Source organism: Rhea pennata, chromosome 4, assembly GCF_028389875.1.
Source record: "Rhea pennata isolate bPtePen1 chromosome 4, bPtePen1.pri, whole genome shotgun sequence".
Lineage (NCBI taxonomy): Eukaryota > Metazoa > Chordata > Aves > Rheiformes > Rheidae > Rhea > Rhea pennata.
The window spans coordinates 64,651,396-64,669,558 of record NC_084666.1 but is presented as its reverse complement, the minus strand read 5'-3'; the positions used below and the strand labels follow the sequence as shown (position 1 = coordinate 64,669,558).

At 35.1% G+C, this 18,163-nt stretch overlaps 1 protein-coding gene across 2 annotated transcripts in view; it reads left to right on the top strand.

Annotated features, from left to right (window-relative positions):
- The window catches only part of AIMP1 (aminoacyl tRNA synthetase complex interacting multifunctional protein 1), a 41,969-nt gene extending 25,747 nt beyond the window's left edge, over nt 1-16,222 (top strand). For both annotated transcript variants that reach the window (XM_062574139.1, XM_062574137.1), the window contains exons 5-7: nt 1,604-1,815; nt 7,506-7,674; nt 15,974-16,222. In XM_062574139.1, the coding sequence (XP_062430123.1) occupies nt 1,604-1,815; nt 7,506-7,674; nt 15,974-16,140 (548 nt within the window). In that variant the 3' untranslated portion in view covers nt 16,141-16,222. The remainder of the gene's footprint in view (nt 1-1,603; nt 1,816-7,505; nt 7,675-15,973) is intronic.
- The last annotated feature ends 1,941 nt before the right edge of the window (nt 16,223-18,163 follow it).

Sequence of the window (18,163 nt, the reverse complement as noted above, 5' to 3'; positions counted from 1 at the left end):
ATCAAATCCATCTGCATCAACATTGATGAGACTGTGTGAATAAAAGGAATTACTGCGAAAATGACAAAATGACATAGATGGATAGCATACTCTGGTCTGGCAACAGGGAGGAAATGTATGAGAAAGGTATCTAGGTTTTCTAACACATTGCATTTTTTTTTTTTTAAAGCTAACCCTGACTTAATGAAGTTAAACATGATTAAGAGAGGAAAATATATAAGAATTGGTTATATTTGCAGAAAAGTACGGTTTCATATCGGGTAACTTAAAGTCATTCTCTTATGCAAATTATTATTGATTTGCTGTGAATTGATTTGTACAGATTTTCAGAATTGGAATATTATGGTGATATGGCACTGTAATTCTTTGATTTTTCCAAGGAGATGTATGCAAGGTCATAAACTATTTCATCTTTTTCAGTGTACTGTAACTTTGAACCTCTGGTTCAGGTTCTCTTCAATTATTGTATATCCCTATTTTATACTGTAGATTAATAAACCTCAGTCATAAATGCTAACACTTCTTATTCATCATACGTGAGTTTAAATATTTTTGAAGAGCTGTTGCTTGTGTTAAAAAAAATACTGCCTTTTTAATATATATCTTTGAACATAAAATTTAATTTCAACCTTGTACTGAAATAATGGTAAATCGTTCAAATTGGCTGCTGTGTCCACTTTTGTTTCTGCTTCCTAAAGACAAGAGTTTAGTTAACTTTAGCTACCTAATATGTAAGCTTTCTTGGATGAAAAAAAATTAGAAAGTACACTCATTTTAAGTAAGCACTGTTACATATATCTTAATCCTCTAGAAATTGTTATTCATTAAACAAATTATGAATGCCTTTTAAACATGGCAGTCTTATATACAAAATCGTTTAATTAGCTAATCTTGAAAGGAATATCTAAATAAGCCAAATACGAGAAATATTGCTTCACTTCTGTTTTATACTATACAGTTTGTATAGGTGATAGGGATCCATTGCATTGCCATGGGATAATTACTTACTGCTCATCAGTGGAAGCTCTTAAGTTATGAGCATATTCCTACACTACTGTATTTGTGAAGTGAAGAATGTTAGCTACAGTCATCTTGAAGGATTGCTTTGCAACTATAATACAGCAGTTGCAGTGATTTGGCAGTGCCCGCAGTCAGGAGCTGTTGTTAAGCGCTAGTAAGCTGATGACTTGTGCCTTTCTAGTTTCCATTTGCTGGTGAAATGTTGGGCTTACTGGTAATTGCTAATTATTAAAACAGTAGTATGAGGCTTGTTGTACTTTTTAAAATCATGTATGTCACTTCCACGTGTATTATTTACATTTAAAGTCGAGATGACTTCATTTTACAAGCAAGAAAAATATGTCTGTTCTAAGGCAGCATTACTTGTAGTAACAATCTCACTTGCAGCAGCAAGTAAGTAAGTAAGGTAATTCTTTTCTGGAAACTAGTAATGGAAATGTTAACTCTCTACACTTCAGCTACATTTTATACTGAATCTGTACTTCATTTTGAGATTGTAGCATGATCTTCCCTAGGAAACAGTCATATACATGATTTAAGGTTTTTTTATGTTTATTTTTTGAACTTGAACTTCCTTCATTAGGTGAAAAGAAGGAAAAGAAACAGCAACCAGCTGCTGGAAGTAGTGACTTGAAACCTGTAGATGTTTCTCGTCTAGATCTTCGTGTTGGCTGCATCATAACTGCCGAAAAGCACCCAGATGCAGATTCTCTGTATGTTGAACAGGTGGATGTTGGTGAAGCAAGCCCAAGGACTGTTGTCAGTGGTTTAGTGAAACATGTTCCTCTGGATCAGGTATTAACAAAAGTATTTACTGATAACCTTTCCCTTCCTAAAGTATCTTTATGACCTTCAGCTATTTATACTGTGTGTTTTCATTCAGTTAAAAGATTTTTTTACAGTCATGAAAACAAAAGCAAAACTGTAGATGGAAAAGGGCTTAAGAACATCCTGAAAATAGAGAAGGACGCATGCACCCACCTCCTTTTCACCCCCTCCATCGTTTTTATCTCCTTGCAGTATTTCTGTGCTGGGATGCTATTCTGACTCCTCTCTGAAGCCTTTGATACAGAGTACTCCTAAACCCAGCAGCTCTCACCCCTCCCTTTAGGTTCCTACTATGTAGTGGAGAATCGGTAATAACTTTGTGCTGCCATACAGACTTTTGAAATTTCTGCTTTCCAACTGTCATTATACATCAGTGAAATGTTTGATATGTGGAGTAAAGATCAGGTAAATTTAACTTTGAGAACTAGCTGGCACTGAGTGGACAATTGCTATGGAATACAAAACATATATTTGCACTTCTTCAACTGGAATAGACAGTCTGCTTCCTTCTTTTTTAGTTGATACATTGTATATTTAAGAGAGACTTTCATGGTTTGTTGTAGAACAACCTGAGACTTGAAGAGTATTTCTCCTTAAACACACCTCTTCTAGGTAGTTAATGGGAAGGGAGGAATTGACTGAAGACTTCATCCAGGTGCAAACTTGGCATATGAAGCAAAGATGTACAGACCAACAGTAAAGCTGGTCATGAAGCAATTAATATTGGTGTGGAAATGTTGCATTTCTTTCAAGTGCATTTATTTTCAACCTCTGCTCGCACGCTCTCGCTGTGGTGAGACTGTAAATGTAGGAGGCAGTTAAAATTGTGATTGTGGTTTTACAATAAAGTAAGTTACTGAACTGAAAAATAACTGAATACGCTAACTCTTCTGTGAACTGCACTGATCACCTGATAGTATCCAGTTACTGGATTTGCAGCGGGCACAAATTCAAATTGTTCATTATTAGCAGTCCGTTGCCAAGATAGCATAGTAAAAAGTAATCATTTTAAAAGCCTTCCTAAATAAACTGGTGAACGTGAAGTACATAGAATGTAGAGACAAATTTTTTCTATAGAACCTGTTTTCAGATTAGAAAAAATAATCTAGAAGGCTTTAACATAGAATTAGGAGTCATTCTTTTACATAAATTAGCTTGTGTGTCTGGCTTAGGTTTTGCCAAGTCTTCATTAGACAGTAAATCTGTTGGGCAAGTCTCTTTTTGTTTTTTGAAGAGTTTAGAAATGTGAAGCCCTAGCCTGTGGCTACTGCCATATAAAGAAATAAAAATATATATTTCAGGTATACCCACACCAAGTATAAGAAACAATTCTCCAAAAATTCAGGTATTTATGGCTGCAGTGTTAGTATCACAGTTTTGCAGAATGAAGTATCTGTACCTTCCGACTAGACTTGTTTGGGAGGCACAGCATGCACCTACATTAACATTTCAATATGCAGTGTAGGTTGTTCACAAGTGTGAAAACTTCTTGTATTCCCACTTCTCATGCTGTACGGTGTGTTTTTGTGCACCACTGATGCATGGATAAGGATTTCTTGATAGAGCTAATTTGGAAGTTGCATGCTTGGGTGTCATGTATGGGTGTATGCATTGTCAATAGGCATGAGGTACTGAGCCATTAAGTGGACCACACCAGTGTTGAGCTCTTCCAGCAACGGCTGGGGACAAATGAACAGGAAGAGTCCAGAATGTCTGTAGAAGTTGTCAACTCTTCTGCCGCTGCTTTTGGCTCTTTGAAAAGGATGCGTTTAACCTTCTTGGGCAATCACTCTTGAAATTCAAGCAATTCTCAAATGAGCGCTACTTCCCACCTTTGTGCCCTTCCCCACCCTGGAAAAAGTGTCTCACATCAGTAATTGGAAGTGATCAGAAATGAAGGACTAAGAATGCAGGTCAAGTAGCTTAAGAGATGCTTTCAGAACTTAGCTAAAAGAAAGAGACCGCAGAGAATCTGCAGGAGCGCCATCCTTTCTGAGAGGATGTGTTACAGCTGCATCTGTTATGAACTATGAATTCTGATTTTTATAGCAGAAACTAGCTTTTTCTTCCTATTTAGAGGGCTTGAATTTTTTCTTTCTAGACTTTTTTTCTTTTTAAGATTAGCCTTGTCCACTCAGGCATTGGAAAATGATACTGGAATTAGTATTTTCTTTTTCTTAATTAGAGTGCTTAATCATATTCTTTATACATACTCTTGATCAGGTAATCTTTATCTAGTCTACAGGAAAAAAAAATGTTTTCTATAAATCATAGATTCATGTGTGCGGTGGCTTTAGCGTGAGCAACTGTAAAATTCATGGCAATTCCTGTGTAATATAACGCCCTTTTCCTTTTTAAAGCAAAATAGTTTTCCTCTACATTTGTAGCATTACACTTCAAGGTTATATTAAATACTATTTTATTCCTTTTTGGGTAGGAAAAAGTTAGAAATATCTGTGTAACTGAGTATGTGGTTTATATATTATGTTTGCTGGCAGACTTTAGATCCAGACAAGTGCACAATAAATTGAGAAGGGCTTTTTGTTGTTGTTGGCAGTGCAGCTCACTCTGCTTTTAAAGCAATCAGTGTGTTGGTTTTAACTTATATACACTAGCCATTATATGCTGTCACAGTACCTTGCTGGCATATAGAGGGATAGTCAGTTGGAAATCAGTTATACAGGTGACTTCAAGGCTTACCTAAGGAAAAGAGCAATTCAGCCCTTGTTCTGGAAAGATGAGCTCTTGTTTTTCTCCATGAGAAACCACTGGACTAGTTTTTTCTTTTTTCTTTTTTTTTTTTTTTCTTGTTTTGCTTGCTTGCTTGATTTCTTTTTTCTTCCCCCATTCTTTCCCCTTCATTCTACCAGCATGTTGGGAAAGCTTACTATTTTATTCTGTGTCTGAGATAATCATGGAAATTGAGTTTCTGCCAAAACTGTTGGTTGTTGCAGCTTCTCAGCAGTCAGTTTTGAAGTTCCTGGTTTCCTGAAGCAAAAGAATTGCATCTTTAGAATTCTGACCAGCTGAAGTCATCATTACTTCAAGTAGATAACGTTTGAATTTCCTTTACGTACTCTCAGCTCATTTTATGCCCCAAGTACCTCTTAATTTGCGAAAGCCTTATCAGCTCCCTTGTAGACGTAAACTTGTTATTCTTTGTGTCATTTAAGTGTAGAGATTTGCCCCCTCCCTTTGTTCTTAACCAGAACTTTCCTTACTGCAAGGTAAAACGTGTACAGGGAATCATGTGCACAAGGGAACTGTCTGTCTGTGTCCCCTTCAGCTGCATTTCAGCAGTGCTCTGTGTTTGTAACAGACTTTTTCTTGTACTGGGAAAGGGAGTCAGTTTTCTTCCTATTTTCTCTCTCCTTGATCTTCTCTGTCTATCAGTAAACACTCCAATTTATTTTACACCTGCTTCTGAAAAACTAGAATGACTTTTTTGTTCCTCTAATTTATAGGATTACAGATGGAGGCCATGAATGTCACTACTGAATCTCACTCTTTATAGCTGATGCATTTAGGTATTTTATTTATCAGCTATTATAAAAGACCTCATAGGAGCAAGTTAGAATGGCAGAGATCATATTCTTGTCTAGTTCATAAGTACTTATTTTTGAAGGGTTTTTTCGCACTTATGCATAAGTCCACAGGGTTATACCATTATAATTCAAGTCTTGTTTTCTGAAAACAGCACAATAAATCTGTTCTATAAAAATAAGCAAAGCTAGTTTTAAAAAGTCCCAACACTTCAGAGATCTGTTTCTATGTATATTGAAGTTCCATTACTGCTTAGCAGATTAGCAACTTGAAGGTTCCTGAGCCTTTTAAAGTATGATTCTGCATACTCAAAGTGGTTAAAATGAACTTACAGTAAAATAGTATGGGGATTTTTTTGAACTGTCCATTTTTATAAAGTTCTGAATGAAGATACTGGAGAAAGTGACACGTAAAGTATCCTCTGTACCTAGGGACTTGTCGTTTATCTGAAGAGGGTTTGAAATTTGAGCTATTTAAAATAAAAAGGGAAAAAAAACACTTGAATAGTAATTTTTATAAAAACAAATTCTATTTTTTATTAAAAAAGAGTCCTGTGGGATTTCTTACCATTTTTCTGAGAAATCAATACATGTAGTGTAGAAATAGAGCAGTTTGACAAAAGTGTTTTAAGATAATTTAATTTAAAGGTCATTTAAGATAATTCCTGGCAAAAATGATGGTATACTATAGATGTTTGAAATGTTGATAAATATTTAATTCTGTCATGAGTAACTTCTCATACAGAAATCTTATGCAGCAGTGTGACTGGAGAATGGTTTGAATTTATGTATTTTTTTTCTGATGTTTATTTGATGAAGATGACTATTGCAATTTCTGTATTGATGTGATCTGCTTTTCTCAATTGTAAAATCTGAAATAGAAAAGTGATCCTCCAAAGTCCAGAATTTTCTCCAGTTGGTCAAAACTAGAGTTGAGTACCAAACACAACTATTAGTGTTTCTTTTATTCTATATATCCACTTGCAAATTGTTATTCAGTGCTAGCTTGTATCAAAAACTCTCTCTTTGGTATGTAAGACAAATCTGTAACTACTGACATTTTACAATAATTTCATGGATTATGTGGGGATTTATATCCACAGCAGTAGCCTAAGAAATGAAAAATTTTCAGTCAGTGGGCTGCCTTGAAATTTATGAGATCAGACATGTATTCAGGATATCATTTTTCTTTTTAACTGCTTAGTTTCAGAGGTTTCCGTTTTGTTTTTTAAATGTTATACTTGGAAAATGTACAGTATTCAGAATACTTAATCATATGAGTTTTAATATTAGTCTTGCAGTTTTGCTTAAAGTTATAGCTTAATATACAAATATTGAAATCTAGAAATATTTATGGATGTGTATGTATGTATTAGGAATATGGAAATTAAGGCATTCTCTCTCAGTCTTTTGAGACAGTTCTAGATTTAATTTCTATTCAATTTAAAAGTGAGGTTTGTTTTCTAGCGTAAAATTTTGCTATATCCTCTAACAAAGGATGTTTTCTCTGGTTTATCGTTGTTATTTTACTAACATTCAACAACAAGGGAAGGAACCTGTCTTTACATTTCACAGTAATTTGTTAGTGCAAACAGTTTGTACAGTCATTCTCAGTGTATCAAAAAATTCCTAGTATTTGGAATTAGAATACCTGCAAGTAGCTCACTTTGAATCTTAAATTGTAAAACACTTACATTTTCAGTACACAGAATTCTTAGTCTACAAGCTAGCACTGTTTGTAGAGTGTTATTTTTCAAATGAAAATTCTTTTGCTAATCATACAACACTGAAAGTGTGCTGAAGTGGTAATCTAAAGATGGAACATGGATGAAATGTTGGAAAGTTTTTAAATTTCTGAATTGCACATCTTGTATCACTGTGATAAGTTTGTCACAGTTTACTACATTTTGAGTATTTGTTGGATAGCTCTCAAATGGCTTAAATGTTAATTGCTACTAGTATGCAAACATTAAAATTGTGTGTGTATTGCTTTATACTTTTTTCACAGGTGTTAAGATCCCTTCTTTGTAATTCTTTTGTTATAGTGAAGTAATTGTAGTCTCCAAAAGCATATGGTGTATGAGTGCTTACATCCTTTTGTTTTCCTCCCCCAAGATGCAGAATCGGATGGCAATACTACTCTGTAACTTGAAGCCTGCAAAGATGAGAGGAGTAGTATCTCAAGCAATGGTGATGTGTGCCAGCTCCCCTGATAAAGTGGAAATTCTGGCTCCCCCACCAGGGGCGGTACCTGGAGAAAGAATCACTTTTGAAGGTTTTCCAGGTAAGCAGTATGTATTTGGGAAATGGGGAAATTGCAGGAAACAGCTGGCCTTTCCCAAGGTGACCTCAATGTTCATGCAGCTAAAACAGTGTTTTAAACCTATTTTAATTATTAATATGCTGGAATTCTGTAAATAAAGCATTGAAAATATTTATCTCCACAGAGATTGAAATTCTCGACAGAGAATTGAAAGGTACAGGGAAATAATTATAACTCTAAAAAGTTAAATTGTATTTTCATATAAAATTACTCACTTTTTTGAAGCTAAAGTATACTTCTGCTTTGCAATTGTGTGAGCAGACATATTTGTGCTTTGCAAGTTACAATAAGCAACTGTAAGAGAGAAGAGAGATAACTGCGTTCTCCAACGTCTCATTATAAGTAAGTGAGAAAGGAATAAGGTCCTGATTCCAGGTCCTTTTCCTTAAATAAACATGTCAAAATTTGAATTAGTTTTTTTTTCTGGAGGAGGATGGTGTTATGAAAGGAACATAGGATATTCAAAGTACTGATTATTTTTTGGAAATAACTTTTAGGGTTCCCAAAGAAAGGCATTGGAGTTTTTTCCATTAAAAAACAAAACAAACTTATTTTTCAGAATATAAATAAAGAAAATAACTAAATCTCAACTTTATCAGGGGATGATTTTTCTCCACTTTTCCCTCCCTTCCCTTCAACTCCATGCCTCAGTCCATCTATTAAAACAAATTAGAATTTGTGACTGCATACTGTTAAGTCAAATAAACATCATGGATGTAGCATAATAATGAATGCTTCTCTCCTTCCCCAGATGTTTCGTTACTCGGATAAATGGGAGCTGTTCAAATTCAGCTTCTCCAGTTGCTCTCTTTGGCTCTGTCAACAAACATGCTGATTTATTATTTCTGTCATGGTTTTAAGTTATGCTAAGAAAAGATGGCCTGTAACAACCAGTTTTTGCCATATTGAGAGGAGTTGTATACATGCTGTGCCAGTAACACAGAATCACAGAATGGCTTAGACTGGAAGGGACCTCTGGAGAGCTAGTCCAACCCCCCTGCTCAAGCAGGGTCAGCTAAAGCATGTTGCACAGGATTGCGTCCAGGTGGGCCTTGAATATCTCCAGAGAAGGAGATTCCACAACCTCTCTGGGCAACCTGTTCCAGTGCTCTGTCACTCTTTACTCACAGTAAAGAAGTTCTTCCTAAATTCAGGTGGAACTTCCTGGGTTTCAGTTTGTGCCCGTTGCCTTCTCGACTTGTCACTGGGCACCACTGAGGAGACTCCGACTCCACTGTCTTGACACCCCCCTCCTAAGGTATTTGTACACATTGATAAGATCCCTCTTGGTCTTCTCCAGGCTAAACAGGCCCAACTCTCACAGCCTTTCCTCACAGGGCAGATGCTCCAGTCCTCTGATCATCTTCATAGCCCTACAGTAGGGCTTCATGTAGCTCTAAGTCCTTTTTGTACTGGGGAGCCCAGAACTGGATGCAGTACTCCCGATGTGGCCTCCCCAGGGCTGAGTAGAGGGGCAGGATCACCTTCCTTGGCCTGCTGGGAACACTCTTCCTAATGCAGCCCAGGAGACCATTGGCAACCGTGTATTTCTGTTTCCTAAGTAGAATCATACCAACCTTTTAAAGCAATTGTGCATTTGCCACTTCCCAGCTGTAGGGAAGTGTTTTTATTTATTAACCACTTGGCAAACTGAACACTTAAACACATACCTGTATAAAATACCTTTCATATAGGTACTTTTCAAGATTGAAACTCTGATGCCTATGAAAATAATTTAGTTGGTATATTATTAAGGAAGTAACAGACTGTCCGGGTGTTTTTGAAAGAGGAAGAAAGCTCAGTTTGCTGTGATTTAATGCTGTGATTGAAAATCATTCTGTGTTTAAGAAGGAACTTAGTTTTGTAGCATTTTTCATTTTTGCTTTTCTGTGTTCAGAACGTACCAGGCTTGCTATTTGAGATGCAGAGTTGGTTAGGTGAATACATATAGCATGCACCAAACTCTGGAAGGCTTCTACAATTGGCTAAACTGTAGCAATAATCACTCATAACTTTTAATTGGTTATAACCTAACTTTATTCATAGATAGGTGATCTGCTAGACGTCTGCCTTCTATTGCATGCGATAATGCATCCATACTACTTTCTGCCATTGAATAAATGGGCATGCAAGAGAATGTATCAACTTGTTGATTTATTCCTCTAGAATAAATCCTACTCGTAGATAAGCCCTGCAAAATCAGGAACAAGTCAACCTTAGTGTATGGATTTTTTTCTTTTTTTTGTCTAAGACCTACCGTTACTCCAAATTCTTGTCTCAAAATTAACTTCTTGTATCTGGCATTTGAAAATATGAGAATTGATAATAGTGCTGTTCAGCTGTGTTATCCAGCATATCTACTGTTACACATGAAGGCTGATGAGGTATGTTTTATTAAAATAATTAAATTATTTAACTCCATGGTTAAAGTTCCAAAAAGCTTCTGGTAGAGAAAATAGTTATAGCAACATTTGTTTTAAAATTATTCCCAGGTGTTAAGGTATATTGATACTCTGTAGACTTTTTATTCTAAAAACATGTAGCATAAGCTAAATGTGGTGTAAAAGCTTTACTTGAGAACAAACTTATGGCCTCCAGCCTATGATATAAAGTTTTGTAGTCTTTACAGCCATTTCCTTCTGATAGGGAGCCAAGGACATTCATGGAACTTTGATGAGTGCCAAATGAAGGCTTTTACAACCCATTTGAAAAGCATACACATCTAGGACTATAAATTGTAGTCTGAAGTATGGCAGCTGTTTCCTAATGTTGGATAAATAGATGTTTAGAAAAACTGGTAGGTATGATATTAAAGCTAATCATTGCCATCAGAAAATATACCTTGTGCTTAACAGTGAGTAGAAGAGCAGTATATTTCATACAACTGGCATAAGTGGCATAAGCATGAATAAAATCATGCTTATAATAGGTTGGAGGGATTTTTAAGAATGACTAATGTGGAAGAGCTCACACAGGATCTGAATGAGATACCAGTGCAAGTTAGGATATTTCAGTAGGATTATTTTTTTTAGAGACAGGAGCTTAGTGCCTGAGAGTCAAGCAAGAAAAGGCTTTCTATGTGGTAGGCGTTGTAAAGTTGGTCGTTGGTCTCTATCCCAAAATGTTTGTTCTAATTGCATGATGGAGATGTAATATTAGGATTGCATAGCTTTGAAGAGAATGCGGGCTCCAAAATGTAATGAGGAAGGTGAAAGGAGTAGAGGAGAGATGATTGGTTTTAGTTACAAAAAGTTTTAGCTCTTCTGTGTCTGATTAAATTGGCTGCAGTCTGTTCACCAGATTCTTTTCTGCACTTCTTTTGTGAGGTTTTAAGGTGAGAGAAATGTCAGAGTGGGAGGGGGGGAAGCCTTAGGTCTGCAGTTCTGGCTTCTGATGGTCATTCAAGAAAGCAAGGTGTTGGATGCCTCAGTAACAACTTCAAAATCCCCCTCTCCCTTGCCCCAATAGAAAAAAAATAGCCTAGCTCTGTTCAGTAAATAAAAACAAAATGTTGAAAATATGGACGCTTGAGCAGCTATCTAGAGCTGTGCAGAAAAAGTCACTTCATGGACAGTTTGTCTAAAATGCTGGTAGATGTATGCCAAATCCTACCAAATCGATCTGCTTTAATGAAAGACTGATGGAGTCATGCAGTCTCTCTTCCTGTTGACAGCAGTATCAGTGTTTAAATCAGCTAGATAACTAATAACTGCATGTAGCAGTTTTATTGGATTTGTTGTTAAGGAGCCATTGGTTGAGGCCTAATTTCTTGGAGGCAGTGGATCACCTAAATAAGGTGGGGTTGAAGATAATTTATTTACTGTGTCTCAAAAAATGCATTTGTAAAATATTGACAGTCTTGTTAAATATTGTTTAGATTTTAATACTTAAGGAGTATAGGACTTATGACATTTTTCTCTAAAATTTATAAGACTGATTAAGATCTCTAAATGCTAGTAGGTAACAGTCTGCTAGTCTGAGTGCTGGAATTAGCATTTGTAGTTATTGCCTAACAGTATAATGTCTGTCTTACTGAAAGTAGTTAAATAAAATTAAGAAATCTCAGGTTAAAATTATAAAAAAAGACATAGTTTTGTTACCTTGGAGTGAGTAAAAAAGAGCGGGAAAAAATAACACAAATAGCATTAGTGGATGGAGACTATAAAATCGGACTAACTACTGTATCATAATTTCTTTTGTACTTTACTTTTGCAAGCTGGCTTTATAAACTAAGATATTGACATTGTTTGTTGTTAAGGGTTTGATTTACTTTTTTTTTTAATATAATTTATTTATTTATTGTAGCTGAGGATTGGATTGTTGCCATTTACCTTCTTGTCCAAGTAATTAAAAAGCTGGCTTTTTTGGTTTGTTCTTTTTTTCCTCAAGCTTTTTGGTTTCTGAACGTTCTTCTTTTTAAAGGACTTTATTTTTTTTTTCCCCTCCCTGAGGAAAAACCTGGGAAACTAAAAAAGCTGAGTGCCTTTTGATTTTAGTAGGGTTGCATATCTATATCTTTCACATGGCTTTTATGTATTAAAATCTCATACACTTAGCTGCTGTCTCCTCAAGGCTGTCTAGCACACTGATACCATTATCAGGAACATAGAATCTGCAGTAATTCAGATGTCATTTAATCATAATGCTTAATTATAACCATTTATATTCTGATTATACATATATATATATATAATATATATATTTTGTCAGATCGGTTTTAAACCATGAACATTCAGTTTGAGTTCATTGAAATTAAAATAGAAAGGACAGCTGGGTCTGATTTTTGTTTGAAATACGAAAGCCCATGAAGCAAAAGGAGCAGCAACAACAAAGCTGCTCTAAAACACACACAGCTGTCTGAAGTCAAGTGGCCTAGACTCAAGTTATTTTTAAACCCATACTCTTCCATCATATAAAATATTTATGAGATATAGGCTAATTTCCTTTTGTTGTTCATTTTAGTTAAAGTAAACACAGGCTATCATATTTCAAACGAATTGATCTTTTTTCCTGAAGAAGCTTGAGTTTTCTCAGAGTGTTCTTCAGTGTTTTAGAGGATGAAGGGTTTGGTAAAGAATGTTGTTGCCTGGAGGAAACATTTTTTTTCTTTTTTTAAGGCCATTGTCTTTGGGAGAACTATAACAAATTGTATGATACCAAAAATCTGCTTTATGCTGTAATACATAATGCTTCAAGATACAGTGTTTTTTTGTATTAAAAACTTGATCAAATTTATATAAAACTTCAGTAGGAATCTGTGGGAGACTCTTCATGAGTCTGACTCATACAAGCCATAATAAAATTCTTCCTCATGTATCTATACATACTATACCTTCCCACACCATAATTGCCATCAGACAGCAATTTCTGGAGTTTTCACAGCTTACTGTGAAGTCTTCCTTTTACTGGCAGTATAATTGATGCTTAATAACAAGCTCTAAAAAAATAAATGGTGCAAAACCTGAAATGCATGCAGTTGGTCTGTATATTACAGGTTTCTTTTTGATTAAAGCTTTGATGTGTGGATGCTTTGCTTTGGTGGCAGCTATATTCCATAGTGGAATAAATGATATTGACTTCCTCTAAGGTTACAGTTCTGTTCTAGAGTTTTCGTTTGTTTTTGTTGTTTCTTTTTTTTTTTTTTTTTTTTTTCTTTTTTTTTTTTTTTTTATAGGTAGACTGGTATGTCTTGTCTTAAGCTGCTTTAGTAATCCTAGATCATACCTTCTGGTCTCCTATTGTGTTGAGACAGAGTCTTAAATTACTGAGCTGCTACTTAGTAGAAAAGTTTCTTGCTTACTATGAGAACTTCCCTCTGTCATATTTAAACTGCTAGGCCAAATGACTCATTTAACAAAATTTGAGATCTTTGGTTCTTTATTCTTTTATGTAAAGAGAGTAGAAAGCCCATTAAATCATTACAAGTTTTATTTATAAATACCCTTCTAAAGAATATTTGCTGAGAGAAAAGAATGTGATGAGGAGAAGGCAAAAGAAATTGTGTAGCTTAGAGCTCTGGTAGTATTTAAAATTGGTGCCTATGCACCAGTTCAATCAGTCTAATATGAGCTTGCCACAGATTCCAAGGGAGCTTGACTTGGGATTCCAAAGAAACTTATTAACATCCAGAACATGTTTTTTTTTTTGTAATAAAATTCAGGTTTTGGTCTTATAAAAAGCAACTGATTTTTTTCAACATTTTGGGAGGGGGATGGAAATGCACAATGGATTGTTTCACATTCTGTTTAATGGTTTTATTAGTCTGTGTGTATTTACTTTGGTCTAATTCCAAGTCTGTCTTTGTTCATGAACTTTAGTGTTGAACAGGATTCTTAGTTTTGTGAAAATGCCCAATTAGCTCTGACTATTTAGGTTATTAATGGTAGTAGTGTTTTTCTTTTAAATACACTGCCATGGTCAAATAACTTGACTGTATTGTTGAATCTTGCTCTGGCAAAGCTAGCCTGCTTAACAGAGATATTTGGTCTGCTGCTTTTTTTTTTTTTTTTTTTTTTTTTTTTTTTTGTGCAGTTGCAGATAGCTACAGAAGTTTTACAGACCCAGCTGCAGGCTGAAGTAGCTTACTTTTGCAAGCATTGAGAACATGAATAGACTGAATCACTGACAGTGCTGAAAGGAGGAAAAATAACAAGGCAGGTTGGGATCGCAGGACTTTGCTTATCTACCTGTTGGTCATCCAGTCAAGAATACACCAAGCAGTAACAAATTTCAGCCAACTATTAGAAAAACATATCTTAAATTCCCTGTTGCCTTACAATATTTCAGCCCAGTCACCAGGGCAATTGAGCAGTGGAAGATGAGAGTACTTGGCATTCTGGTCTGGAGAACTTTGTCATTTTCCTTTAGAAACTTTGTCATTTTCCTTTGGAAACCTGTAGCTGCTTTGAGAACATCTCAAGGGGGATCTATTCATATCATATATGGACTTAATTAATTTCACCTACACACTGGAATTTGTTTTTCCTGAAAATTAAGATTTCAGTTATATTGGCAGAATCGGTCCAAAGTGGCAGTCCTAGCAAATAAAAATACTCTGTTGATATTCTATATCAGCAATGAAATAGAGTGGGGAATCATTGCAAGATTTAAATGTGCCCTAATTATATTAAAACAAGCTATATATATTTTTATTTTTATTGCTGTGTGTTAAACCCAAGGAGTTAAAAGTACTCAGCTGTATTATGATTAAGTAACTTTAATGAAATCTTGTTTTACTTTAAGAGAATCTGCATTTTATTAGAATTTAGAAATGAAATTCAGTTGACCTTGGAAAAGAAAATAAATGGTACAGAGAATTGGCTGTCTTGCTTTATCTAGATTATGTTGGCAGGCAGGATAAATCTTAACAGCAAGAGAGCTCATTTAGACTAGTTCTTTGGTTCCTCTATTTTGCATTTCATGCGTATTTAAAAAAAATAGGAAGTATATTTTGGTTCTGAAATACTCTTAAATTATTCTGAATAGTGGAGTGTTTCAAAGCTTTAGTAGAAGAAATCTACATTTTTTGGTCATTAAAGATCCTAAAGTAGCCAGATTTTCTAATATAGGTAGATTCTCAATACTTATGGAGGATATGAAAACTGGGAACTGAGACATACAGAGACTGAGGCCAAAAGTAAAAATTGGACTCTAATAGTACAGTTGTTTTAGGCTTCAGAGCTTGTCTCCAGATGATTAAAAAAAGTAGCAGAAGAATGTTGAAACTTAGGACTCAAATTGTATGTCACCACCGTAACATTGGGCTATTCTTGTCTAACTTCCATATTTCTCAGCTGTAAGGGTACCTGCCATGATTCACTTAATGCAAATTACTTCTGAAATGTCATTAATTCCTAAATTTATGATTCAGACAAACCTGTGTCTGCGTGAGTTATGTGCTTTTATGATCAGTGTCTGGTCAATTCTTAGGAATCCTTTTGGTCTTTCTTAAATTTTGAAATCCAACAACTGGTACTGGTTTGATTTCTTCCTTTTGACAGGATTTGTGGTGTTAACTGCATACAACCCTTTTTCTTCCCCTGAAAGGTCATCATTTAGAAAGAAGATCAAGAGACATTTCCTAGTCCTATAATACAGTTAAGATGAAAATTCTCATTCTGAGACTTTCAGTTAACATTCTTCCCTTTAAGAGTTTATATTCAGTGATACTATGTGTGCTCTCACAGACATGTATGTATATACAGCTCTTGCCCTGCCTTTTATATTGTATACTATTAGGTTATTCTCTGTTTTTAAACAGGAGATCCTGAGAAGGAACTTAATCCCAAGAAGAAGATTTGGGAGCAAATCCAACCAGACCTTCATACCAATGACCAGTGTGTTGCTACGTACAAAGGAGTTCCATTTGAAGTGAAAGGGAAAGGAGTCTGCCGTGCAGAGACCATGGCAAACAGTGGAATTAAATAAATGGTATTAGAAGGTTTTTCAGATGTTGAAATGGAAAGTAATGCAAGCACAATAAAGACATGAATATATTGCCCCTCCCAAATGCATGGCTAATTCCTTTTTTGATTTTTTTATCAGAGATACTGAATGTGTTATGCCTGCAAGATTTTCATACCTCACTCATTACCTGTGCTTACTGTCTTTGAGGTTAAGTATTATCAACAGTCATTAACTATTTAGTATTTAAGACTTAATTGCCAAGGCTTGTTCATGGTAGAACTAGAGGGTACACAAGGTAGGCAAACATATTTTCTGGACAGCTAAAAGGTTTGGAGGATCTACTAAGCAAAACCATCTCAGGAAGGAAAACTTTCTGCCATGTTCTTTACTTACTAACCTCTGTTCAAGAGGGGCAAGACTAACTATCAGTTGGTCATTGAAGACCACGATCATCTTTACTCCTCTTGTCATCTTTCCATAGTTTCGCTCCCCTTCTCCTAAACACTTTTCAGATATTATAGCCTTTGCAAGTCTGTTTTTGGCTGTCTTGTCTGTGTAGTCTGCACACCTCACTAATATGAAGATTGAAGTATGTCTCTTTATGCACTAGGATATGCGAATGGGCATACTTCCACATTTCCACAGTTAGTGTTATAATTTAAATAAAATCAAAGCTGTCACTTTGCTAATGTAGTTCTTGGGTCTCCCCTTTTCCATCTAGAGATTTCCTTTCTAAATGACAAATAATACTAGTAAGTAATGAATATAGAGACTAGATTGCCAAACAGTTAGTAAATTAAAAAAAAAAAGTCAGTTGCCAATGCCACAAACAAATGTAAGACAAATTGATTTTTGGTTTTAAAGTCTTGATAAGCAATAATATTTCATACAAGAGATTCTGTAATGTAAAAGAAGTATCTTCTTCCATTCTTACAGTTTGAATTCATCTATAGTAAAATAGTACAGATAGTCACAATGGGTATGGTAATAACTTCAAATTACTTTTTATGATTCCTGACCCTTAGTAATTTGAAAAGAACTATTTTAGATCAATTTACAATAAACCTTCTAAATAACTATTTAGAGATAGTTCAGGTGTTTTAGCATCTAGTGTTTAACTGTCTGCTGTCTAACCACTGAAACAGTAAGCACTTTTCTAACCATTGAAGTGAAATAAATGAATTTAAGTCACTCTCAATTTCCCAGCCTTGAACTTCATCCAGTAAACTGAGAGAGAAAACAAAATTACATTGATATAAAATTAAAAGAAACAGGCATAAAAGAAGAGATAACAGATTTCTTTTTGGAATGAGTTTTGTGTGTGCTTATATACTTAATTGTGCTATTTTTTCATGCATCTGGGAATAAGCAATAGTAATTAGTTATTTCAAATGTGCCAAATAATAGTAAGCACATGGGAGCTATTTTAACTGCCTTGTAAACTGCGTATCCAATAATGTTTTATTAAACAAAATTCTTGAAGTTTAAACTCTCAATTCTAATTAATATTGAATCAAGGTGGGGAAATATTTTTACATAACTCCTAGCTTTTAACATTGGAAAGCTCTTTACAAACTCTGGGCTTCAGAAAAACTTCTGCTTGAAAGCTTACAGAAGTGAGTGCTAAATTAAGAGGCTTCCTTTCCCCTTACAGTGCCACAGCCCTACCTCAAATATGCATAATTTACTACTTTTTCTCTCTTTCCCTCCTTCCCCCGATCTGTTTTGTTCTGTATGGACTGCAATACGCAGTCTGCTATAGTGTAAAGTCTCACTTGTGACTACACACGTATTAGGAGTATGACTTAGAGCACTACCTTAATCTGATTTTGTACTTGAAGCTAATATTCTGGATGCAACAGTGCAACGTACTCTATGAAAGGCAGTTAGTTTGGTATACGAAAGAAAGATTTCCAACTGTATGTTAAAAGGCGAAAATATTCGGTATGGTGTGGAATGTGCTGATTGCTGATTTCTAGGATTTTATTTCTATTAAATGTTATGTACAATAGAAAATAGATAAATGAGCACCTGAAATCTAATC